This window comes from Atractosteus spatula, chromosome 1, assembly GCF_055471065.1.
Source record: "Atractosteus spatula isolate fAtrSpa1 chromosome 1, fAtrSpa1.hap1, whole genome shotgun sequence".
NCBI classification, from domain to species: Eukaryota; Metazoa; Chordata; class Actinopteri; order Semionotiformes; family Lepisosteidae; genus Atractosteus; species Atractosteus spatula.
This window is the reverse complement of record NC_142706.1, coordinates 11,260,449-11,286,935: the sequence shown is the minus strand read 5'-3', so window position 1 is coordinate 11,286,935 and position 26,487 is coordinate 11,260,449. Positions and strand designations below refer to the sequence as shown.

The window sequence follows — 26,487 nt, the reverse complement described above, 5'->3', positions numbered from 1 at the left end:
CTAACACCTTGAAAACATCATTTCAGATTTCAGTGAAATTTCAGTGAAATTTATTTGGGTTGAGTTTCAGATTGCAGTTGTAATTGGTTGGTGGGTTTGAAAGCATGCATGGTATCAGTTTTAGGTTTTGAAAATCAAAAACATTGGTTACTGCTTGAGTTGGAGAGATGCTTTTGTTGTCATTTTGATAAGACACCAGCTTGGTAAGTCAACAGTGAAGTTAAAACCTCTTGTGATGTTACAAAAAGTGATGGGCCTTTAGCCTTGACCTTTGACCCTGAGAATTGTGCTCTCCTAAAAGGCTAAGCTGACAAACAATTAGCACAATATGCTTTATTGCTTCGTCTCAAAAGTGGTATCTAGTTATGCCTGTAAGTAAAATGTGCATGCTAATAAATTAGGTCTTTAATTACAGTTCTGCACTTCTTACAACTGTATTCATTAAACTCGACTTCTGCATCAGTGAACTGTGTCCATTCCAGAGTCCTCAAATTTTAACAAATAAACATTAAAATATAAAATAGCAAGCTAGCAGCTGTTTCTGAAAAGCTGCTCCTACTGTTGTACAATCTGCTTGATTAAAACACGCTGAGACCTGCAATAAGTGCCAGAAATCTCCCACACACGGTCTGTTTCGCACGGAATGGACAGAGGTGAGTGGCGCGAAAAGATTTCCGTCACCAAATGAAGTTTCGTTTCTGTTTGAAATTGCATGTTACAAGCGGTGGAAATGATTTGGTCATGTCTTAATGGAACTTAATTATACAGAAAGTAGTTAGGAAAGATCAACGACTAACGTATAGTTTGTGAGATCAGGAAGCATGAGGGGTGTTGCTCCAGTGAAGCTTTCTTCTAGAGCTGTGGTATTTTCCGTCAGTACCAGTATAGGACTCAATTGATATTTAATTGCTTAACTAACCCAGGCCCTGCAGATGTCTTTGAAAATTAAGGATTAGTTGAGCAAAGGCTAGCAGTGGCATAGAAGTGCCAAGATTAAGGCCCATTTCCCTGGAACAGGTGGAGTCAGTTGCAGCTGCTGCTTTAGTAGGCCTTGTTTTGAGCAGTATCAGGTGACAAAACCGCAGCACTGTTTGGAAGCAGAAATTCATGGACGCGTGTGCTCTGGGTTGGGATACTTCAGGTGTATGGATGCTCTTCAGCCATAAATCTTCTGGTATTGTTGCTAGGGGGTTGAGGATGCTACTGGTTTATAGTTTACAGAAAATTTAGGGAGATTTTTCCTTCGTGATCCCGTTGGCTTAATACCACCGAACAAGATTTAAAAATTAAAAAGGACAGATGCTTCAGACCAGTCCCTAGGGGTACATCACCTGACCGAAGCTCACATTAACTGAGAGTTGAGACTTTGGTAACCTTGATGATATTGCTATATATGGTTCACCTCCCAGGGGTTCAGGCTCTGTTTTTACTTGGAAGCTCTAATATCGGTGTTGTTTCACAAGTGATTTCATGCTGAAGGAGCCGGTTTAAGCCAAGCATCCCCTACCTGTGCTTGTCTGGTGCATGCTGGGGGATGGTTGCTAGGGAGCCAGGAACCTCTAGAGAGTTTGAGCCTCTGATAACGGGGAAGAGAGGTTAACTGTCTTGTCTCCCTGCCCTAGACGGGAGCTACAGTCATTTCCATGACCCTCGCTTGCCCACAAAATGTCTGTTCGTCGCAGCGTGTTGCCAGTTTACTTCTTCACTTAACCGCCTTTCTCTAGCAGATGAAGTTGAAGGGCCAGAAAGGGTACAAAGGAAAATGTAACAGTCCTTCTTGCGCTAAACCAAACCCACACAGACGGTAACAAGGTGCTATCTTGGGGGCAATGTTGGGCGATTTCTTTTGGGAGTAGTCTGGTTGTTCTTTTTTGAGTTCTGCAGCTCGATGTGGTGCTGAGGACTGTACGGTGAACGCAGGCGCTTCAGAATACACAAGCTCTTTCACTTCTGCCTGCTTTTGACGTCTTTTCCACGCCCATTCTTGCGGTGCAGGTAATAAAAAAAGGATTTTGTCTTGCTGCCTTGCTCACAGGCACAGGTGCTGATTGTGCCCACCTGTGCTCTTCATAAACTTGTAACTTGTAAGGCTCCTTGGAGCAGAAATAGTTCTTCTGATTTGTAACCTCTATGATACAGTGTTTTAGATGCTCTCATGAGAGGGAATACAGAGCTTTTCTTCACCCTCCACACGGGAAAAGCAAAGGGCTGCTGTTCCTTATTATTGCAAGTTTTGCGGACTGTCTTATGTCAAGACAAAACAGAATACTGAATATATGAATATTGAAGGGTGAGATTCAGCAGAGGGGCGACTAGGAGAGGCATTGTGGCTCTGTGGACGTCCGAGTGCTGGAGGGAGGGTAAGAGGAGCCCTTGCATTTTTAATGCCTGTCCTTCCCCCTGTACTCCCAAACATGCACCCTCCCGCCTGTTCTCGCTGGTTGCTATGACGCAGGTACAGCTGTCACGTGCTCTCCTTCCCCCTGGGTCTTGCACAAGATTGCAGCAGGGGGAAGGCGGGAGCTCACTGAATCGCACTCTTCAATCTCTCTGTCTGGCTGCTCGATCGCGATCGCCGCCTCCGAGCCCCCCCCCCACCCACCGCGGGACTGAGGCGAGGCGCGGGTTCCCGTCCGTCCGGGCGAGCCGAGGCTTTCTGCAGAGAGAGAATCGAGGGCACCGCCGCGCAGCCGGTCCTGCTCGGTGTCACACGCCGCCTCCGGCCGAGAGTTGGTCTTAATGAAAGAAGCGGCAGTCTGTGCGTCAGCTGAGAGCCGTCTGTCCTTGGACTGCTTGAATGGAAGTGGGTGCAAAAGAAGGGCTGTGATTTAACCAGACCCGTTACTACCTGAGCCGTTCTGCTGGCTGTTAGCCGAGCATGCTTTGACAAGACTGTTTGCTCTTCTTGCGTGCTTGAATTTATTTAATTAAAAAAAAAAACCAATATCAACGTCGGAGCTGAGACTGAGGAAGGGCAAAATAAGTTTTCCTGTCGTTTGTCAAAAGGAAAGGGGGGAAAGAGGTTGCGCTGAACTTGTTCTGGTGACGGTGCTTTTTGGCTTGGTTTTAGTTTATTTTAAATGATTTCACTTCCTTAGCATCATTCTGTTTCTTCACTGCATACATTGCAGCTCATTTAACCTTGCTTGGGATGTTTTTCCTCCATGTAACAGTAGAATTCCAGGACATGCTGGTGCAGTGATTGATGTCTCATCCTTATAATATCTGAATGGGGGGGTAGAGTGCTTTGGTGTGTCCAGCATGAGGATTCAGCTAATGAGGGAGCTGTAGTGGGCTTATGGCCTAAAGTCACAGAACGCAGTAAATCGTGGGCCTCCATGTAAAGCACAGTGGCTAACCATGTCTTCGAGAGTGTGCTATTAATATTTAGAGAGGGCGAAGATGACAGGAGGTGGAATGCATTTCAAGAGATAATAGAAGCAATTTAATAAACTCCTTGGGACAGAAACAGGGTACAGAAGCCTGCTTTTCTATAACGAGCAGAGGGGAGGGTGGGCTGGGAATAGAGAATCTTCTGTGTACGTGTGGTGCAGGGAGCTGGGGGGAGGAGAAGAGGGGAGAGAGTTGCGAAGTGTAGCAGATGGGATGAGTCCCAAGACTGTCGTCTGGGCGTCTTATTTCCGATGAAGCAGCATGGATTTATGACTCTGCTGCTTTCATCTGCGCGGCGCCGGTGCGCTCGAGTGGGGAAACTCCCAAGCGTGGTATCCAGCAGTGGAGAGTACTGGGTCCTGGCAGCTCAGGAGCGGGCTGGTATACCGTCTTGTCCCATCAGCAGCCAGCGCAGAGTGCTAATGTGCGGTCGGCTTCGCTCAGTCTGTGCCCTGATGCTGCTTACTCTCCCTGTGAATCTCTGGGCCTTCCGCGAGATTCAACATAATTCAAATCGTGCCAGCCTACCTCGTCTCCAGTTCATTAAGATTTCCAAAAAGAGGTGGCAGGAGAATTCAAACCACCAAGCCATGTTTTAATTTGATATTATCTCCTCCCTGGTGCTTCCCGCACTCCCAGGGCTGCTGTAGCCAAGAGTGGATGATAACAGAAAGCGAGCCTTTCCACAGCTAGGTTGGTTTGTTGATGACTGCTAGCGTCTGGCAGTGGCCTGAGATTTAAAATGGCAGAATTGAAAAGCAGCCCTCTACGATTTCTGTCGCTTAATGCACCTCAGCGACAATGACAGACTCATTTCAATCAGATTTTAGAACCTTAAGTGTTTGCCTTATGTGCGCTGTGCAGCTTCATTGTTTGGTGGTAATCTTTTGAGAGCAGCCTCTGTACAATGGGCTGTATAAAATGGGGCGGTATTTTATATGAATTTTCCCATTTGTACTTTGCTCTCCTCTCTAACTCATTATTCCATCAAGTCTGCTGTAGGCAAAGGGGACTTCTGTGAATGATGCTCATGTATAGAATCCGACTCGACTCTGTTAATCCTGGGCAACGTGAAGCTCAAGCAGACTCACTTCCGGGCCTCCTCCGTGTCTATTCCATCTCACTAACGGACTTCCGATGGGTTTTCATGCCAGAGGTTTCCTCGTCTCCATGCCACAGTCATTTCTTAAACCTTTTTTTTTTCCCGTTTGCACCAGTTCCTGAAATGAAACATTTTAAGCTATTTGGTTCATTTATGTGGATAATGTAAAATCCTTTTATGAGTTGAGAGCATTTGAATCGTAATTGAGCAGTTTGAGATGCTTGATTGTTTAATGGTTCAGCTGTTAGAGGAGTCCTTGGCACTGGCTGGCAGAAGCACCGATTTTATCGCCTTCGTAACTTCCCTAAATGACCGATAATAAGCTGTCAGCATGTGATGTCTTACAACACCACGATCCTGTTGGATTTTGTTCGGATGCGGTTATCCTTTCATTGCTGAATTTGTTCTGCATGAGGTGTGAATGCCATTACTCTAGCTATGATTCCCCAAGCCACACTTGGCACGCCCAGACCTCTCACATGCTTGTTTGACTGAGATACAGGGCATAGGGTGACTTTTTTCTACTGTCTTCCAACGGTGTGTGACCAGTCGTTGTACAGCTCAGAAACGGTTTAGAAATGGCATTTTCCTACAGAAAGGAGCGAACAAAGGCACCATGCATTTATAGAAGGGAATTGGAAACTTTTTTCCCCCTATTTACGCCGCTCTTCCAACATCACTCCATTGGAAGAATAGCTAATGGTTACTCGACCCTTGTAATAGCACGGGAGGAACAAGGGCTGCCCACATGTTTCTCTGACGTGAGCCCAGCAGCCAGTTCTCACGTTGTTGTAGCTCCACAACATCTTCAGCCGAGATGAAATGCCGCGTGGAATTTGCTGGCTTGTTTGGACTTATTTCCCTTTCCTTGGCTCTTACAAACACCCAATTAAAGTATATTATTTCCAACAAGTTCTGCATACTGAGCACTATGCCGTCTCTCCTCAGCCTGCTGTTTAAGAAATTTGCTCCCTTGTTCCCGACTAAAGAGCTCTTAACGGGCAAAGGATTAAGAGTGAATGAACAGGCGCAGGCGGGAATGGCTTTGTATCAAAACACTCTCACGAGGCGTGTGTGTTGCTCCCTTCTGCTCAAGTCCAGGTGGTTGCATTTCCTGAAGACTTCATTTCACGAGGTCACGGCTCAGTGCAGGGAGTTTTGAAACTCTGGGGTTGGCACGGGATTGAGACGAATTACCTACCCCACGCAACTTGAGCAGAGGTGAAAGAAAATTGAAAAGCACGCCTAAAACAGAACATTGAAACAGATGTCTTGGGGATTAAAACTTGAGCTTGAGTAACAACAGGAAAAGGCAGTAGTACCCTCCAGGGCCACTTTGGAGAATTGTTGACATAGGTGGGTCTGCTTGATATTCTGGAATGAACATTAATGTGATTTTAGGTGAAGACAAGACTTTTTTTGCCTTACCTTTCCCTTTCATGAGTCAAGTAACTAGAATGATAATTCGCTATACAATATCTTTTGGATCTAACACAAGGTGTCAAGTAGAATATAGGTGGCAGAGAGCACAACAGTGTAATGGATTTCCACTGGTATGACAGCAGTACGGTAGTTACATGGGGCAAGTCCTTTTGGGGCTGATCTCTTTTTGCCCTTTTTTCAGGATATTTTAAGAAAAGGTGTGCAAAGCATATTACCATTAAGCAGTCAGCTAAAGCGCCATTTTTACACTTCTGGATGAAACAACCTACAAACACCACTCCATTGTTCAGTCTTTTTAGTGAAGCTTTGTTGTCAATCTTTAATGATAATTTTATAGTTTCAGTTGTTGGGGTTGGAACAGTATGAAATTAAATTACATTTATACTGAAGACCTTAAACGTTCAACAGACAAGTCTTAGAACATGTTTTGTTTTTAATGCCTCTTGGCACAGATAGTGCTTTGCATCCCATAAGATCCCAAAGTCTTTACCTGTAGGAGCAGATTGACTTTGTCTTTGATTGGTTTTGGCGGTGAGGGTAACACACAGTAGCCGCCATGCACAAATACACCACAGACAAGGAAGCAGAGGAGTGAGAAATTGCTTCAGCCATTGGTTTAACGTGGAGCCCATGGTAGGCTAGGCAGCACACCCCTAGCCTGTAGGCTGACCCCTGTTTAAAAGCTTAGCTTTGCCCTTGCTTTACATTTGAATCCTCGTCCTACTGCCTCCAGGCCCTGGGGAAAAAGGGAAACTTGGCTCGACCTTTTCGTGGCTAGTGAAAGATGGACCTTCTTAAGAGTCCTGAGCTCTAGAGAGACTTGCTTTGTACAAAGCACATAACTCACTTCCTCTCAGATCTAAGCAACAGGACAGCCCACTGTACAAATTGACCTTTAAATCCAAGATTGCAAATGAGAGGAAGTCATTGGGCCCATCTGGCTTGTTAGTGTGTTAGTAGTTAATTGATCCAAGGATGTAATCCAGCTTGTTTTTCTTTTTGAAAGATAACAACACGGCCGGGAATGGCTTGTTCCATACTTTCCACAACCCCTTCTGGAAAGTTCTTTTGTCTCCATGCACCTTCTCTTCTTGGCCTATTCGTGTCCTTTGGCTAGTGTTTAAATGTTAATTTGGAAAAAACTCAACGAGTTAACTTAGTCACTGCTCTTAAGGATTTTGAATATTTGAAAGACCCTCTCGCTGTCTTTTCCGAATAAGAATAAAAAGATTCAGTATTTTAGCCTGTCTGAGCAGGACATTCTTTTTGAGCCTAGGAATGTACTTGGTAACCCTCCTTTAGACTGATTTCAGAGCAGTAATATATTTTTTGTGATGTGGTGACCTAGAGATTACACAATATTGTAAATCATTCTAGTGTTTTGTACACTTTTAACATACTATTGCTTGATTTAAATTCCACATATCTAACAGGACAGCTTAGCATTGTTGGCCTTTTCTGTTGCTTCCCCATGTAAATCTTACAAACGCCTAATGTTTTCATACAGTAGGTAGCTTCTTTTAGCTCCTTGTCTTTCATTTTGTAGTTGTTTTTCATCTACATGTAACACACTCTTGTTTTTCTCTTTTTGAATTTCCTGTGCAGCTTCTATGGTGTTTGCTCATCTTCCTAATTTGGTATAACCTGGCACCATGAGTAGTTTGCTAGTGGGAAAACAAAGCTGTATTAGAAGTGGAGGTAGTTTTTCCAGTCAGCGTAACTAGTTGTCTGGCTGTTGGTCCTAATGCCTGCTACTTTACAGTTTACAGTACTTCACATTTTTTTCAGTGAAATTGACTATCTCTTATGATCAAGATAATGGTCACGCTGCCCAATTCTAGTCTGGGGTAATTGTGAAACTTTGAAAGATCTCTGGCACCAACAATTTCCAAAGAGAGATGTGGCAGGACCTGTAGTTTTTGACTTAGCTTAGAACTGCAAATGTTGAGGGTGTGAAATTTTAAATTGGCGATTTATTTGGAAAGATACCACAGACTAGGTGTGGTTGAAAAGCCACATCACTTTTGTTCTGCTTAGTTAGGATGAACTAAAATGTAGGGCTATTGACTGCAGCATCAGAATTCTTTTTTTTTCCCTGATTGTAGGGAAGATTAAAATCAACACACAGGTCTTTACTGACCAACATGAGGAGTGTATCCTGCTTTTTCATTGTTGGACAGGAAATATTTAAATATGTGAAGCCTAAAATACTTTACTGGACTGCCAATTTTATATTTTTGTGCATACCACACCTAAAACACAACTGTGTAACAGTTACATGAATAATTTGCCTTCAGCTTCAGGAACCTTCTTTGATAATTAAAAGGCCTTTTTACTTCTTTCCTTATCTACAGGTAGTTTTTTGCATGTTGTACCTCATGTCTGTAAAACTGAGCAAACAGTGTAATGTTAAATGTGTTTAGTGAGTGTTTGTGTAAAAAGAAGTTTGTGTCATCACTTTTTCACTAGTCTTATCTTTGAAGGAGATGAAAATTCACCACTCTCTGCCGACTTCACTGGAGACACTCTTTTTTTAAAAAAAGGAGACCAATTTCAAACTTCTTTTAGCTCTAGAGGGCAATTTCCTCGTGAATTTCAAACCATAACTTGTCAAGTTATAAAAGAAAAGGTCTTTTAGCTACATTTTTGCACTTGATTAGAACTAACATCTCAATATACTGAGAAGAATAATAAAGGCAAAAAATGAGTATTGGAACCAATAGTTTTAGTTGAGTTATTAATGCCTCTGTTTATTTTAATTAAAGGCATACATGTGTAATATTAGCTGAACTTAACTGAATCTCTTGGTTCCCCTTGCTTTTGCTGCAATAGACTTTAAGTTCAGACTCTTGGTCCTTTTTTTTTTCTGGTGCAGATAGCAATGGAGCCATTGATGGCGTTAAGTAGGTAAAAAATTATCATCCAGGTGGGGGCTGCACTTTGGTGGTGGCGGAGAGGAGTCCTCATTACCTGTAAAGCGCTTTGAGTGGAGTGTCCCGAGAAGCACTTGTTAAGTGTAGGGATAATCGTTATTATGGTTTGCTTTTCAAAACTCTGGTGCATGTTAAAACTTCTGAATAAAGACTTCTTATTCTAATAGAAGTAATCACTCTGCTGTGCTTCCTTGTTTATCAGCATGTACAGTCTAACCCACAGGTGGTGCCATTTTGATGAGAGGCTGGATTGGCCGTGTCTCCTCATCTGGTTTGATTTTTTTTTTTAATCGTGTTTTTTTTTTTTCCCTCATCCCAGAAAGACGCTGCGTTTCTTCACGGTGAGGGCCGCTCCATCAGCTTTCCCCCGGTGGCTGTAATGCGCTGACACTCCAGTATGGGCAGGCGTTTCCCGGGAGCATACTACCCTCCTCACAACTCCTGTACGTACAGTACGCCACCGGTTCCTTCACTCTGTTGCGGTCAGTACAGGCTCCGTGCGAGTGTCCAGGCCTGGGGATCCCAGTTCTGGTCCTGGAGGCCCACACGCCTACTGGCTTTCACTCCAGCTGAGCTGAATTACCTTGTTGAAGCTCTGTCGGAATATTGGAATATCTACGAAGTTTGAGATTTTATAATATAGGTAAAAGGCGAGGTCCAACATGTTTGAGAGCTGAAAACTTGAGGGCCAAATTGTGTGACTGAGAACTTGGCTGGAACAGAAACCAGCAGTTGTGTGGGACCCCAGGGACCAAGAATGAGAACCTCCAAGTCCAGGTTTACACATGAGAAAGGGGAGGAGGGAGGGGTTGATTCAGCGGAGCAAAATAAATAATTCAGTGGTGCTGTTCTGACCTCTTTCCCACGGACGGCCAACAGGGGGAGCAGTGAGGCCCTGGTGCACAGCATGGAGGACCAGGCCAGTGCTGTGATCTGATAAGTGCGAGTTGCTCTCTCTTGTCAAATTCTTAAGTAATATTACAGATACTTAAATGTTTTCTTTAACTGAATTGCTGTTTTTTTTTCAGATTTACCCAGGGACTGTTCAGTAGCCCTAAAGTATGCTTGGGCCGTTTTTTATGTAAAAACAGTGCTCTTCATTTAAGGAATCAGACCATTTGTCATTTGGGCACTTCTGGCTGAGTGAAACGTGTTGCTCTTGCCTTTAGCACATACCTTTTTAAATTTTTTTAAATAATCACTACTGATCACTACCAGTGAGTCACTGCAACTACAGTATACCTGGATTTTTCTCACGGGAGACGGTAAGAGATTTCTTACGGGAGACTAGGGCAGGGTCTGAGAAGCAACATGTCTCGCTGACGTCAGCAAGCATGAAGCAGAGCTGCTCCCGCTGGTCCTGCTTTGCCAGTTACACAAATTTTTCATGTCTTCTGACAGAGTAGCTTCTGCTGCAGAATTGCACTGGAAGCAGCAATGTACCAGTCGCTCATCTTAAAAAGAATCTACTGCTCAAAACGGAGTGGATGTCAGTTCGTTATCCCACATTGTGCGTTCCTTAGAGAAGAGATTACATTGTGTGGTTCCAAAAACTGAAAATCAGTCCAGATGTACAACAGGAGCAGGCTTGGCTGTCACTGGGAGGAACAGTATGGAGGTCCTGTCTCCAGCCTGCTTCGGGAAATCAAGGGTTGCAGCTACAGGACAAAAAACATTGATACTCCATAGTACTGTTTCCTTGCTCTTTTATCCTGTTATCCTTCAAGATAAGTGTAGCTTTCGCATCACTGAATTAACCCTCAGAGGGTTCCTCTTGCTGGTTAAGGAATAAGCGCTTATGTCTCGATGAGCCTGGTTAAGGTTTTTGGTTAGACCCTCTGTGTTTGCAATCAGTCCTGTTAAACCAGTTCCAAATATTTCAAGAATATTTTGGTTAATAGCTGATTAAACCAAAGAAGAAAGTCATCTGGAAATGTCTTTAATTGGTATTCTGAGTTATATTTTTTTCTCCTGTTTTTAGGATTTATTGCAGCGGTTTGGGGTTTTATTTTCCATTTCAGTCCGTGGGCAGAACTTTTTTTTTTTTCATCAAAGGGAGAAAAGATTTTCTATAAACATCCTTATTTTTGTTCTTTTGGAATCAAAAGTGTATTCCTGTGGCCTTGTGACCCAGCAGGTAAACCCAAACTCTCCTGGACACATCTGGTTCATTTGCTTGTTAGTTTGATCCTCATTAGCCTGATCCGCTGCAATTAAATTCAGATCTAAGAACTTAAAAATGACACCGGCCCCCAAGGGAAGTCATTACAGCACAGGCCCAAATGACAGGGATAGAATGTGAGGTGATTTGTTTCTCCAATTGGAGCTAATCATTTAAACAGCACTCTGGCTGGCAGTGTGCTCTGTGGAATAACATCTTACATTTTTGTGACTTGGGAGTGTTTAATTCTTGTAAGATTGTTAAAAGAATGTAGTGTCTGACCTCGTTTTACAGAAGCGTTTCTTGTCGGCATTTTATTCGGAGTGGGGTTTGTCAGAGCTTCAGTGATCAGCCTGCATCAGCAGTGGCTGCATCCCTGCCAGGCTCACTGAGGGATCAAACTGGCCCACCCAGTTTTCACGTCCTCAACATGTGGATCAGGCTGCTCCTGTGAAACTGATCGGAATAAATTAATGAGCGTCTCTGCTTGCCGATTACGGGATGTTCGGCAGTAATGTGGATCAGTCACAACAACTGTTCCAAGTTGTGTTTTAAAGTAAAGCATGCTGCCATAGTCGGTAATATTGTATCATTGCATTAGCCAGCCGACGCAGTGTTGATTACTTGTCTCAATTGTTTTGATCATTGTCATGGGACAGGTTTTGTTGTCAACTAGAAAACGAGGTTGCTGGCAACCCACTTATGAGGGTGATACCAGTAAGAGAGAGAGCTGTCACATCAGATTTGTCTTTTTGTTCTTTAAAGACTTGCAACTTATGTGTTTGACCCCGGTATATCAGTTTGTACTTAATTAAAAATCCTGTTGGATAAAATGGCTTATCCCCTAATTATGCTCATCTCTTTCATTATTTAACCGGGGATTGTCCGAGAATCCTTCCCAGGTCACCTACAAGAAAACTGGCCGTGTAATTCAACTTTGTTTCTTAGGTTTATGGTATTATTAGTAATTTACGACAATTCCTCCTATGTTCGGTTGAGTCGGAAAATTGTTGGCTATAAATGTCAAACCAGTAATGGAAATAAACTTCCAGTGTAGCTGCAGTTTTCACCCGTTTGTAATTTAACCCAGCTGCAGGCTGGTGTATTGAAGCAATCACTGGGCGATGACTATGGACATTTCATGCTTGTTAGCCTACAGCAGAAATGTGATTAGACGTGCACAGTGTTTTAAAGTAAACTCAAAACTCTTAGACTTTAAAATAGTTTTACTCATGACGTTAATATCTGCCTTCAGATCTGTTTGTTTTCTGGCCTGTATGATTTTGTTTCAGTCAAGGATTTTTTTGTAATTTGACTTTGCTGCTGATCAAACATGGGTTGTTTTTTTGCTTCTTCGGTAATGTAGAGAGGGGTATGTATGTATGTCTTGCATTGAGATCCAAGATATGATATGATATAATGATGTGGTGTGAGATAATCATCTGTGGACGGAGCAGATCTTGAAAGACTTTCTACAGCTCAGCAGAAGCAAATTCTGTTCCTTTCTGTCCTAAAGTTTCAGTCTTAAAATGCAAGTGTCTACACAGGTTAGGTTAGGTTACCATTGCTTTTTTCAATAAAAGCTTTGATAGTGGAGAAAATATCCAGCTTGTCTGAGACAACTGCTTCTTAGTATTAGGCTTTAATTCTTCGCTTCAGTTTACTGTACTGCAAGTAATGGAGGCAGTGTGACATGTCACTCTCAGGTATCTAACTGGGAACTTCAGGAGCGCTGCCTTTTTGATTTAGGCTGGTAGTGGCCTATATAATAGAGTATAATTGCAGAGATGGCCTTTTGTTTTTCTCCTGTCTTGAGAATATTTGCCTTTACAGACTGAGAGATGAACCTTCTAGAGTATAACATTTTTTTGGGGGGGTGAGGTATAGTTCTTATCCTGTGGCTTGACAGTGCGTGAAGTCCTTGATCCCTCAAGCGTGTAGTTTAGCCCGTCTCCTCAGTTCGGAAAATGAAGAGCCGGTTCTGTTCCTGCTTACGGCGGCATTTCTTTCCCATTTTTTCTTGAGCGGAGCCACCTGTCAATAACTTTGATCCAGGCAGATAGAGCATATCCAGACTGTAGTGAGGGAGATCAAAGGCTGTTGCGCAGTGTCCCCTGGGAGCTGGGATGCCACCTGAGACACACTGAGGAGGAGTGATTTTCTCTGATCGCTTGTCCCATTCTCAGGCAACAAAGGGAGGGCAGGGGGCATACTCTAGTCAGTGTTGAATTGGGCCAAATTGAAAATTTGTGGATATCTGGTGAGCCATCTGAACACTTAACTTTGAGATGCAAAGCCTGTTAGGATGTCATAGCCTTGAATCTTTTCATTTTCAACCCCCTGCAGTTGCTTGATCTCATGTTCCAGATAGCCCAACTGTGTTGGAACCAGAGCAGCAGAGCTGAGTATATAAACCCACTTGACTAGACATGGTAACACATTTTAATTAAGGTGGCAGGCATTAATAAGTTATATACATACGTATGTTCTACGTCGGTAATCAATATCACATGCATTGGCTGGAGAGGAAAGATCAAATTTTGAGGCAGTCTTGTGTTGTTTCCATCCCAGATTAAAATGTAGATTGCAGCTGCTTTTCCTGGGATGGTGCAATAGACTACTACTCCAGTAGTGTGCAGGTTTATTAAAACACTTCCTGGGCAGATGGATTTACTTCCTTCCTTCCTTTTATTGTCCCAGATGGGGAAATTTGCTTTGCAGGCGGGTAGAAGACGTAACACAATACACAAATACATTTAACACAACACGAACCCCTTGACAAATAAGAGGCATAAATTAGAAGTTAATTGGCTACACAGAGGGAGTTTAACAGGAATAATAATCTAAGGTAAATGATTATGTATCTCAACAGCATTCATAGATGGTTTTGTCATAATAAGGCATGGCACCAGAATAGACCTGCTGTTCCTGTTTCGTCTTTATGAACGCTTTACGAAGAACATTGATCTCTGGTACAGTATGTGTTAACACCGCGTTTTCAGTGTGTGAATTCTGGACGCTCTGTATCTGCTTTTATGAGGGTCCCCTATCGACGTTTCTGAAGCAATAGCAAATTCCACCAGAACCATTGTGAAAAACAACAACTCATGACTCACAGTTGACCTCCACAGGCGGTTCCCTGCCCTGGTCCTGGAGGAACACTGTGAGTTTTCATTCCAGAGGAGCTCTGAATGTGCAGTGCTGATTGATGGCTTAATCTCCTTGCTTGTTCAGACTTGTATTCAACTTGTTTCTTCTGTCAGCTCTGAGTGTCAACAATACTACACTTTGAGGGTCTGGTTTCCAACAGCTTTAGCGATTAAAAACATTACGCAGGCTCTCCTCTCGCTGGCTGTTACTTCTGACTAAAAAGATCTTACTAGTGGAGGTATCAGAAACACCCAAAGGAAGCCTTGTTTTCCTTCTGCAGAGGTTCATTAAGTCACTTTTCAGGCAGCACAGCTGAATAAGGGCATTTCTGAAACTCTGAAATCGGTACTGGGTCGAAAATCTAATTTTGACCTTTTAAGAGCTGTATGTCCCAAATCCAAGGCAGAAATCATTTAGCCTGTGATTATTAACTTGGCTATAGCAAAAGCCAGAAGCCATAGTTTTCCTTTAAGAGTTAGGTCGAGCATCGCTGTCTTACACTGATGAGCAGCTGTGGGTGCTCACTGCTATAACAGAGCAAGCTGAACCACCTGAGCCAGGTCAGAAGAGGCTCAACCCTTATGCTTGACTCAGCTGATGGCCCAGGTCCAGGGCCTTAATGTCTGATTGTTTCTTTTATTTAAAGTAAAACTTTTTCAATGCTGCAGTAGTGCAAAAAGCCCGTAACTGGAGGCGGTTCATTAATAACTACCAATAAAAAGATTACAGTTACAGAAGATGATCTGAACATCAGCCTTTTGTTAGTAGTCAAGTTTTAGTTAAAAATATAGGAGCTGTCAGGAATCCGGCTGAAAAGAGCATGGTTTCCCTCCAAAGCTCTCACTTTATGTGAGCTCTGACTTAAGTCGGAATTGAAAATGTCTTGCAAAGCTTCAGATCGATACAAAATAAAAGTTCCTCCAACATCATTCATGCATTCAAAGCCTAGATTTTTTTTGTAGACAGGAGGCAGCTCTGTGGTCCAGCTGCCCGGGTCCAGAGAGAGGGTTTGCTCTCCCTTAGTCCACCTGTGAATCACTGGCTGCCATGCTGCACCAGGAACTTGTCCTCTTTGTGCTCCAGCTGGGATTCAGTCCTCAGAGCACCTTCTATTCAAGTTGCTTTGACCCAAAGCCTCAACTAAGAGGACAAACTGGTAAATCATTTCTGGTCTCAAGAATGCATCCAAGCACACCATTAAATGCGAAGAAGCCCTGTGCTCTGGAGCATCAGTCAGACCTGCTGAAGTGATGTGCGCCTCCGAGACAACGACTGTTCTCTGAATGAGCAGTGCACTGGACGCATCACACTGGTGCTGATGTGGTGCAGGGTGAGGCGTTAGACAGGTCTCTGTGGTGAGGCAGTTCTGAAGGTGCTCACTCCTGACAGTCTCTGGAAGATGGAAGCTGAAGACAGATTGCCCTTGATAATTTGCTTGCTGCGGTGCTGGCGAATTTAAGAGTGCTTTATTTTTTCTTTCCTCCTTCATTTAGACCTGTGCATGGAAAAACAGGAATCAATATTTATTACCCCTGGAGTAGGAAAGCCATTAAAAGGCGGTAAATGCTTATTTTGAATTGTACTTATTTTAAACATTTACCTTGAGATGTGTTTCTTTCCAAAGGCTTTGGCTGGTGTTTGTGGAAAAGATGTTTTCCAATTATGCACATTGTTCTCCTTATAACTGAATGTCAGAAATTCCTTTCTCTTTTTTTTGGTCCTGTTGTTTTCTCAAATGTCTTAACCCCCCAGCCCCCCTGCTTGTCTTCTGTTTTACAGTTTGTTTTGGTGAATTGCTTTCTGTGATTGTGTTTGTTTCAAGCCAGATCTATCAAGGCCATCGCACACCCTTGCGGCTCATTTGAAAAACCGAGCCGAAAGCGAGTTTGATTTCTAAAATCGCAAACGCCATGAAGCTCAAGAGAATGAGATTTTTAAAAGCCGCTCTGTGTGCCTCTGCCTTGATACCTCTGGATCTTTGTTTTATCCAGTTTGTTTTTTTAATTGCTTTAAATGATCCCTTTTTTCAGATTTCAAATTATAACATATCCAGATATCTCCATTGTTGAAGGCCCCCCGTGATTCATGTCTGAACTGCTTCCAGGTTAGACATCCTTTCATCTGTTTCAAACACACTGTCTTGTGGGTCTGACAGCCGGGTTATACTTGACGTTTTGTTCAGAAAATCATTAGATTGATGAGACGTTTAAGAGATGGTTACATTTACTGTATTTTATGTAGTTGTCGATCTGGGAAACCGCTACACTCCAGCATTAAATATGCACAAGTCCAGGTAGAATATTTGTCAGCTTTAATAAAAGAAATGTGTGTTTTTGTGAAAACTGTTTTTTATGGAAAGAAACAAACACTGTTCCTATGTCTCCTGGTTTGAGTTTCAGTGTAAGCCTTTCCTTTACTAAATGATTTAATTTCTTACGAGGTTCTCTGCCCTCGATCATTTGATTTTATAGACTGCTTTCAAAACTCAGGTTTTTAAAACTTGGAAGATGGTTTGTAAATTTCAGATACATTTATTGTTTGGTTGTTTAAGCCTTTAATTATATAAGGAAGAGCAAATGGTCAGAACAAGAAAAGCCCTGTGGACTAACTTCGGGTGTTGCTGTTTTAGGCCACTCAAAACATTTTTTTATTTCATTTGTCCTTTATTTCACTGTTGAAATGTCTGGTTTTTATAAATGGCTTGTTTTTTCAGATGTCTGATGTAGGGTTTATCAGTGTCACCGGTAGTTTCGTTAGACATGAGTGATGACCCAGCAAATTAAAATGTCTTGTTTGGAAAACCAGGTATTTCTGTTTCTTAAGGAAAGCTGACTGACTAGATGTTATCGGACAGAGCCTCGATGCCATGTGGGGCAGTAACAGGGGCTATCAGTTACATCTTCAGCCTTCGGCATCTGTTTCTTTCTGGAAAATAACCTTTCAAGGAAATCGTTTCTTTCTAGGAGTTGGGTAATGGGAAGGCACACACGGCAATCTGTCTGCCAGTGATCCCACCAGGAAAAAATAACTGCATTAGTTGAGGTGTACAACTCAAAGCTGGTGTCTCAGGTTTGGTATAGCACAGTTTCTGCTGAGTTGGTATCTGCTATCAAGCTCTTTTTTATTGGATGTCGGTCTTTTTTTTTCTCCCGAAACTCCACCCCAACTGTTAATGTTTGTCAGTTTATATTATGTATATGCTCTCTGTTACAAAGCTGACCTAGGTAGATCTGAAAAGAAGTCAGGTGGCTGGCCCTTTCCCTTTGCTGTCTGGAGAGCTGGGACAGGCACAGTCTAGCCAGTGTGGCGGTTGGGTATCTCGAGCTCCACAGGCTGGGAGGAACTTTTCTAGCCAGGAGGCAAGGCTGCACAACAAGGTGTTGTCTCCCTGGAGCCCCGGGCACGTAGCACTGCTGGATCTGACCCTCTCCCTTTCCTCAGCTGGCTGTTGGGATCTGTTGAAGGACATTTTGAAGAGATGTGTGGAGATGGAACCGTAGGAGGCTGGCATTTCTCATGTAGAGAGGAGGTGCTGCTTAGTCTTGTTGGCAGAGACAGTGCTGCTGGCCTGATTGCCCTGGATAAGACTATAACTGTGATAGGAGAGCCATTACTGTCGTTTTCTGACTTTCTGACTGGAAATGGCTGTATTTGGATCATGTAATGCTTCAGAAAGAAAGATGGCTTATAGACTTAAGAGTTGAAATATAGGCTTTTGAGAATTGTGACAGAGACATTTCTAGAACCTTATTAAATGGATTTTAATCATGCAGATACAGGGGTTAATTTGTTCTTACAGGTTCGCTTCCACAGAATTCTCAGTGTACATACATTAATCATGGGACACGTTACATACTTGTGAAATATTTATAACCACACACTTAGTGCTTCAAAGACCTCTAGCCACAGCTCAGTTTGTATTGATCTTCAACACATTTGTCTTGCTTTTCTGAAACCCAGGAAGGGCTTAACAGGGCTCCAGATTACATATGAATATTGGATATATTCAAATTGAGTGTTTGGACCAGTGCTTTTCTTCCAGTGAATTGCTAGAAAGTTATAACTTGAGAAAATCGCGGTGCGAGAGATCACTGGTTTTCTTTATCTCTGCTTCTAGTGGACTCCTCTTCGGACGTGATGTCGGTGTGCGTGGCATCGAACACGGGAGCAACGGATGTGGTGAACCGGAACGGCCCGGCCACCCCGCCAAACTCGCTCAGCCTGCGCTCCTCTCACAACGAGCTGCTCAACTCCGACGTCAAGCACTCGGAGGTGAAGAGCACCACTCCTCCGAAGTGCCGGAAGAAATATGCCCTCACCAGCATTCAGAGTGCCATGGGCCTGAGCGAACCGGCTTCTCAGCCGCTGCTGGGCAACAGTGTCAACTCCAGCTCCTCTGCCAATCCCAAACTGGCCAAGAATGGCGAGAACCAGCTCCGTAAGGCAGCCGAGCGCCAGGACCTCAACAAAAACCCGGCTCCCGCCGACGGCCGCAACATCATCTCCGAAAAGCTTGAGGGGAAAGAGGGGCCCCACCAAGGTAGAGCTCCACCCCGCAGGACCAAGAGCTTCCTCAACTACTATGGTGTCCTGGGTGACTCCACTCTGGAGGGGCAGCCCCTGCTGGTGGATCACAGCAACTCCAACCCGCCCAAGGACCCCCCCAGCCCTGGAGACGATCCCCCAGCCTCCAAGCACTCCATTGGGTCGGCCAGCCCCGAGGACAGCCAGATCTCCGTGATGTCCTCCTCCAGCCCCGAAACCAAGAAGGATCAGCCCAAGACGGGGGCCAAAACGGACTGCGCGCTCAACCGCATCCAGAACCTGGCCCCCAGCGATGAGGACTCGAGCTGGACAACCCTGTCGCAGGACAGCGCCTCCCTCAGCTCTCCAGAGGAAGCAGGTACGGTACCGACGCATTTACTGACCTTTTAGGCAGCTCTTCGTTTATCTTTATTGATTCATACATGGCTGCCTGGAAGCAAAATAAGGAAACGCAAATGAAAAGTGCACCGTATTAGAAGAAAAAGTCAGTTCATAAAACTGGCCAAGATGTAGAATGTGTTGTTTCTAAAGGTGTTTTAAATGACACCATCATTTCATCACTGCCCTCCAGGGTGTGAATTTCGTGTGTGTCGAGAGAAAATTGAATTCTAATGCCTCTGATTTTCCTGCTTGTCAAATCCTAATCCAGAACTCTGCACACTTTGAATACTACCAGTACAGCGAGGCACACCCTTTTCCAGACGTTTACAGTGTTTCTTACTGCATGTGTTGTGTGAATGAAAAGAGTTGTGTATCGTCTGATTTTGTTTGCCATGGACGGGAACTGAAAGTTGGTAAAAAGGTAATAAAGTGGTCATGTGTTTTTGGTGTCTCTGACCCCATGAGTGGGAGAGATTTGTTTGTATGATCTGGGCTGCAGTATCGTTTATGTTGCCTTTCTTAAGGCTGTGTGCATTTGAAGCAACAATATGTATGACAAGGTTGGAAGTTTAGGTCTCATGATTAAGGCTACTACAAAAGGCACTTTACATTTTTAGTAGTCTGTTACATGTGAAGATGCACATATATATATATATATTTTTACTGTACTTAAAAGATTTCTTTTTGTGTTTATGTATTGTATGCAAATCACCTTATACATGGGGATCTCTTAATAAATAACGCCCCTCCGAAAAATTGCCCCTGGTGTGAGTGTGGACATATCTGTATGTGGCCTGCGATGGACTGGCGTCTCATCCTCTGTGTATCTTGTCTTGTTCCTGATGCTTACTGAAATAAGCTCCCGGCTCCCTTATGACCCTGAATTGGGTGAAACAGGTAGAAAATGGTTGGATGGAAGAAACTTTGTTCTGATACCGATTTCAAGTGAATATTTTTAGATTACAGATAGCATTGCATTCTTCACTTCCTCCTGCAGCTGTCCCTCGGTTCATGGGAAGCTTTTTATAAAACATTGTGCGTTCAGTGTCCATCTGGCAAACAACACTTGCAGAGAGCAGAAGTGTTACCTCTCTGTTTGAAGAGCCTGTTGCATGATGTTTACAGCTGTGCTTGTTGTCTGATAAAAGCAGTTAAACTCCCATGGCTTTCTGCTGGAGCTGAATATCAATGGCAGACGTGATCCGCTGGATTTGTTGTTACTGCTTAGACTCAAGGCGTAATTTAGATTCAGGGCATAACTAAGAAAAATACAAAAATGCTAGGAACGTGCTGTGAAATAAATTTGAACCATTGAGGAAATGTGCTTTTCAAAGGGAGAGTTAAGTGTTGCACATGGTAAGGTTAAAGGGAAACACTGCAGCAGTAGAGGAGCTTCATACTGTATGTGTTGATTTTCCATCAGTATTGAAACATTATGTCTTCCTCATAGCTTGTTATTCTTGGGTTTTTCCATTCGGTGCTGTCTTCAGTGGGAACTACATCCAACATTTTACCGTCACATCTGCATACAGACAGAAAGCACTTAGAATGCATCTGAAGAAACAAAATGACACATTTGGGTGGTCTGTTATAATTCAGACAATGCTGTTCTTTCGTTTATGGTGACTTGTTTGCCACATTTGTCACATTGTCACTAGGTAGTTTTCTACTGAAGGAGTTAGGTAAGGAGAAAGACCGCACTTTATCGAGCAAAAAAAAAAAACAGCACCTAGATATAGAAATGGAAACTTTTAAGGCCAACGGATATGCATATGATGTAATGGAGGCTTAAATAATATTTTTCTCAGCATTTCAACACCAAGTGAGTGGTAAAGGATGAAGTAAAAATGAGAATCCTTCAGTTAAAGTTCTGAAGTTTAGGGAAAACGCCATACTGGGCATCAAAATAAACATCACTCTGTACATGTACTGTGTGTTTTAGAGAAATATAATACAAATTTGGCATACTGAGTAGATGCGTTTGATTAATCATTAAACTGCCTCGTTTGGCACAGGTGATGAAGTGACCTGGTGAGGTCTACTCTGTTTACAATTATGATAGAAGAGTGCAGAAAGGAACCAACAAGGCCAGTTATCAAGAGCACGGGGTCTTTGGGCTGCCATTGTTTGGAGCAAGATCTCAGTGGACCTCCCAAATGTAGAGCCAAGTCCTCTGTAGTGATGAGCAAAGGCATTCTGTAAACCATCCTGTGGACATCACTGAGTACAGCACAAACTGTGCAGAAAGATACACTACCTAATGTGCACAGCAAGCCAGGCATTGGGGAGCTCCACATGTGATGATCTGTGCAGGAATGTCTAGTTACTACAGGACTTATACTTGTAGGGGTTGATGAATGATGCACTAATCTCCTTTGAAACCTTTATCTTCTTAAGGCCTACTTTCAGTTGAAAAGTAGATTAACAGTTGATTTCAGCATTAAAATCTGAATGTAGGGATTTTCCTAAAGTTAATCTGACACATTATGACCCTTTCCTGCACTGAGGCGATTTGTAGGAGGTGCTGAGCAGATCTTATTTACCTTAATCTCTATCTGGTAAACTTCAGAAAACAAGATAGTCTTTACCTGATGGATGACTAATAAAAGGGAAATCTGTTGCTGAAATACTTCACTTTGACTGCTATTAGTGCACGTCTTGGGCATCTTTGCTGTTATTTGGGTAATTTTGGATAGTGTAGCTCAAGGAGTAACATCCAACAGGATGGTGCTTATTAACCAGTTTACTCACAGCTCAGTTTGTAAATGTGAAACTGTGACACATCCCTGGTTCTTTGCACAAGCTTTTTACATGAGTGAATTTGACCTCTTTTGCTATTTACTGTATATACGTCTTAGACCAAGGTTCGAGATGGAATGGGGTCACAAGATTGCTGTAAGTTGGATTTACTACAAAAATTGCTTGGTGTGCAAGTCGCTGTGGTTGCTCCAGGGTTTAAAGGGTGGAGAGCATAATTGAACACACCCTTTCCGTAGCAGCTAGACAGAAGGACCTCTGGTCATAAAATCTCTAAGGTTTATCCACTGACTTGCGTCAGTCGGGTTCTGAAGGGGAACAGAAATCTACCCTAAAACAAATCACATCCAGAAAACTAAGATTAATAAAGAAATTGTACAATTGATTTGCCTATTTTAATAGTTATCCATTAAGTGTGGACATTTTATCCTAATGGATAAAAAAAAATACTTCTGAGGGGAGTATGTCAAGAGAGGAATCAGATTCCGCTTTAAGGTGCAGATTGTCACAGTTCCCTCACTGATGATTGATTATAGCATCATTCTAGTTTCAGGAGAGGAAAGCCAAGCTGGTGCTGCCGCTACTACTGCCACATGTGTTCGTGCACTGGGTCACACGTGCTGTGTCACTCTGTGGGTGGAGTCATGCTGTGTTTGTGTCACTCTGTGGGTGGAGTCATGCTGTGTTTGTGTCGCGCTGTGGGCGGAGTCACGAGTGCCTGCGTTTGTGTCGCGCTGTGGGCGGAGTCACGAGTGCCTGCGTTTGTGTCGCGCTGTGGGCGGAGTCACGAGTGCCTGCGTTTGTGTCGCGCTGTGGGCGGAGTCACGCTGTGTTTGTCGCGCTGTGGGCGGAGTCACGAGTGCCTGTGTTTGTGTCGCGCTGTGGGCGAAGTCACGCTGTGGTTGTGTCGCGCTGTGGGCGAAGTCACGCTGTGGTTGTGTCGCGCTGTGGGCGGAGTCATGCTGTGTTTGAGTTGGTGCCGCTCTGTGGAGTGGAGACATGTGCCTGCGTTTGTCCTTCTGTGGGGCAGAGTTAGTGTGCTGTCACTCTGTGGGTGGAGTCACATGTGCCTGTGTTTGTGGCACATGGGTGAAACCTAAAAAAATAATCAAGTGGACGCTGAGCCCTGCAATATTCTTAGAAGTACCTGTGAAGAATGTATGCTGTTTTTTTCAGATGCTATTTCATAAGAGATTTTAGCAATTCAAAGGAAAGTAGAGTGAAAAACAAACTTCTTCACATTGCAGAGATGATGTATACTGCCTGGGCTCTGTTTAGGCTATTGATCTTTGAGCAATAGGAAGGTCTGGTTTTAAAGATGGCGGAGCTCTTTAATGAGAGCCCTGGGCTAAATCAATTTCTTCCATTACTGCGGCACTCTGCCGGGGAGCAGAAGAAGGCAGGGAGCCGGCCAGGCTTTTTTTGATAGAGACTGTCCTGCAAAATGTTTGGTCAGCTCAGTTTTCACTTTCTGTCTAGGCCTCACAGTTTCTCTGTCCAAATGCTTCCGAGGTTTGCGGTACAATATGGCATAAAGATTAAGAGCTGTATGCACAGTTCAAGGCTTCTGTACTTAACCTGCACGAAAAATATCACTGTCCTTGCTGTATGGAATCAGTTTGATTTCAGCTGCATTGCTGCATTGTATGTGTGCAAAGTTGACGTGTTGGTGGTTCTTCATGGTCATCGACTAAACAGATGCATTGAAATAGGTATTCATTTGTTTAGTTAATGGGAGGCATGCAGGCTGCTGTGTGTGTGTGTGTGTGTGTGGGGGGGGGGGGGTTGCAACAATAATATTTCCGAAGTCAGTTTTTCTGCTCAAGGTAATTAAGGTAATGCCTGCTGTGTGCAGTTTCCCTCTAGCCCTCGTTAGAGAGGGGTTGCAGTGCAGTGTCTGTGCTGTGCAGTGTCTGAGGCTAAAGGATGCTGGTAGCAGGACAGCTACAGCTTGTCTGCCCAGAGGAAGAGAGACCTTGTGAGTATAAGGGTTTCTACATCCTTCAGCCTAGGATCTAAATCCTTGTGTTTTCCTGTGTAAGTCTTTTTTTTTTCTAACCTCATTCTCAGTATTCTACCTCTTTTGTAAGCTTTATAACGGAACAGCAGTATGGTGATGGTTATTTTGTTGTGTATTGATTTTTTGTGGCTTTTGGCTTGTTCCTGAATGATTTGAAATTCGTGTGACTTATGTCTTTTTATTTGAGTGTTGGTGTTTGGGATGTCATAGTGGCGCATTGCTGCTTCTTAGCTCTGGGGCGCTGCATTCAGTACCTGGAGCGCTATCTGTATGTTCTCTCGGTGTTCGAGTGGGTTTCCTTCAGGTGGTCCACTTTCCTCCCACAGTCTAAAGACAGACTAGTAGGAGGACTGGCCTCTGGCAAAATTGTCACTTGGGTGAGTATATCATGCCTTGCTCCCAGTGCTTGCTGGGATAGGCTCTGGCTCCCCCATGAGCTTAGAAAATGGATGGAAGTTGGGGTGTGTGGCGGACGTGTGATGTGTAGATTCGACATACAAGAGCTGTGATGTGGCCGTGCAGCCCTTACTTAGCTCTTCAGCATTTATAATGAATCCTTGAATCATTGGTCAATTCTCCTGCAGTTCAACCCATGGAAATTCTCCTGTGATTTAACCATTGTTTTATCAGCTCCAGGTTGCCTCTACTTCACAGATTTGGGCTTATGCTACAGGTTGCATGGTTCTTTAACGCAGGGAGCCATAGCCCAGAGCACAGCTTTCTGCCACAAGTACTGTATAACAGCATGTGATAAGCACAGGGTTTTTTATTTATCTCTCAGTATAATAGTTCATTTAATCATGACCTTTAAATTCCCCCTGTAAGAGTTCTTGTAGCTGTACTAGGAATGATTGTCAAAGTACTAGACCAGCTCATTTATTACAGAATCAATGGTCTCTTACAGAATAGTGACTGAACACTGAATATTGGCTCCTGACTATATCAGTGCACAGTTGACCCTCTACATACTTGTGTGTTGTGTGGTCTTCTTTCAGTAGCTAGTCTGATGCTGCAAGCTGTGGGAGACCATGCTCTCTATTCTGTTGTGTCGCTCCAAGACTACGGAATGGTATTTCAGCCCATGTCAGATCTTGCAAATCATTTGGCATATTCAAAACATCCATCTTATTACTCACGTTGCAGCTGTAGCTTTTAGTTCTGCTTACTGTATTTGATTTTCATGTATATAGTGTTTCTGTTGTAGCGTACAAGTGCTTTAAAGATACCACATTCTAGATCATTCTCTTACAATAAGACATTGAACATAAGACAGTGAATTTAACACCAGCAGCTCTCATGCACAGACCTCTTATTGACCATATAGAGCTGCTTTGTGCATTGCAACTGTAAGATATTGACTCATCTGTTTTGTTTGATCTAGCCAGTGCGGTCATGAACCACAGTGAAATCTCCACAAGGGGTTTAGAAGGAAAAGTTTTGAACCCTCCTCCCTATTATTTTTCTTTCTTCTTCTGCAGTATAAGTGTAAAGAAGGCATTTTATTCGAGGATTAAAGAAGTCTGTTTAAACAATGCTGTTCAGTAACAGAAATGTCCTTGTCATAAGTAGCTAAAACCATCATGAAATGTTATGAATATGATACCTGATTTCTGTACTGTGCTTTACAAGCTACCTTTAAAACTTATGACATTTCTATTTACCTAACAGTTTGTCTCAAATACTATGTATAATATAATACCAATAATATAGCTTTGGCCTGCCAAATGGTTTAATAATTTATCTTCAGAAACCTACATTTAGCCATCATGGTGATAAAGCTAGATAACCTGCAGTGTTTGTGTCACACGTGCTGTGTTTGTGTCACTCTGTGGGCGGAGTCATGGTGTGTTTGTGTCACTCTGTGCCTGGATTTGTCACTCTTTGGGCGGAGTCATGCTCTGTTTGTAACACCCTGTGGGCAGAGTTGCTTATAGCGTGTTAATTTTGTACCTGTTTTTACAACTTCGATGGGCGTGTTAGTTACCCAAAGCACCCTAATTGTTAAATAACTTCAGTACATTTCCCTTCATTTAAGATGTCTTTAGCTGCACTGTGCCTTAAACTCCAGGAACACTAAGACACTTATACTGGAGAAAACTAAGGGACATTTAACTTAGAATTTTTTGTATCTGGCCCCAGTCCTTTTGATGTCCAGATACTTTTAGGTCACTCGTGGGGTCTCGCGATTTGCACTTAGTGGTAAGTGAAACTTGGTCCAAAGAGGGGAGGAAAATCCAGAGTCCCACCGCCTTTGCTTCCTGTTCTCAGAAACAGAATGAAATAATTGTCACCAGCTATAAAGTAGCTTGCTAGCATCCTTTGACTGCTATCTAGTGCCCCAGTGCTGTCTGCAGGGTGATTAAGTTGACTGGATCAACTGAGTGACCAGTTTAAGGGTTAGGTTGTGCTTATCATCTGGCTGTTCTTTGCCTGTCATGTGAAGTGGATCCCCCTGACAGCCAGTGTTGATAGTGCCGCAGTTACCGTCCACTGGCAGTTCTGCCTTGTAATATGGCGATAGAGGCTGCACCAGGCATTTTGTTGAGTTAACTGAAGTTCATCCAAGGACTGCAGTAGAATATTTTTGTTTCCTCTGAAGTCT

The 26,487-nt window shown here is 43.3% G+C and overlaps 1 protein-coding gene across 12 annotated transcripts in view; it reads left to right on the top strand.

The window, feature by feature from the left end:
- The window catches only part of LOC148840603 (amyloid beta precursor protein binding family B member 2-like), a 140,678-nt gene that overhangs the window by 37,051 nt on the left and 77,140 nt on the right, over positions 1-26,487 (top strand). For 5 of the 12 annotated variants that reach the window (XM_088911179.1, XM_088911259.1, XM_088910728.1 and 2 more), the window contains exons 2-3: positions 9,191-9,314; positions 18,300-19,085. In XM_088911179.1, the coding sequence (XP_088767305.1) occupies positions 9,269-9,314; positions 18,300-19,085 (832 nt within the window). In that variant the 5' untranslated portion in view covers positions 9,191-9,268. Of the gene's footprint in view, positions 1-9,190; positions 9,354-16,212; positions 16,287-18,299; positions 19,086-26,487 lie in introns of all 12 variants that reach the window. The other 7 variants (XM_088911427.1, XM_088910971.1, XM_088911344.1 and 4 more) reach the window with 2 other exon arrangements.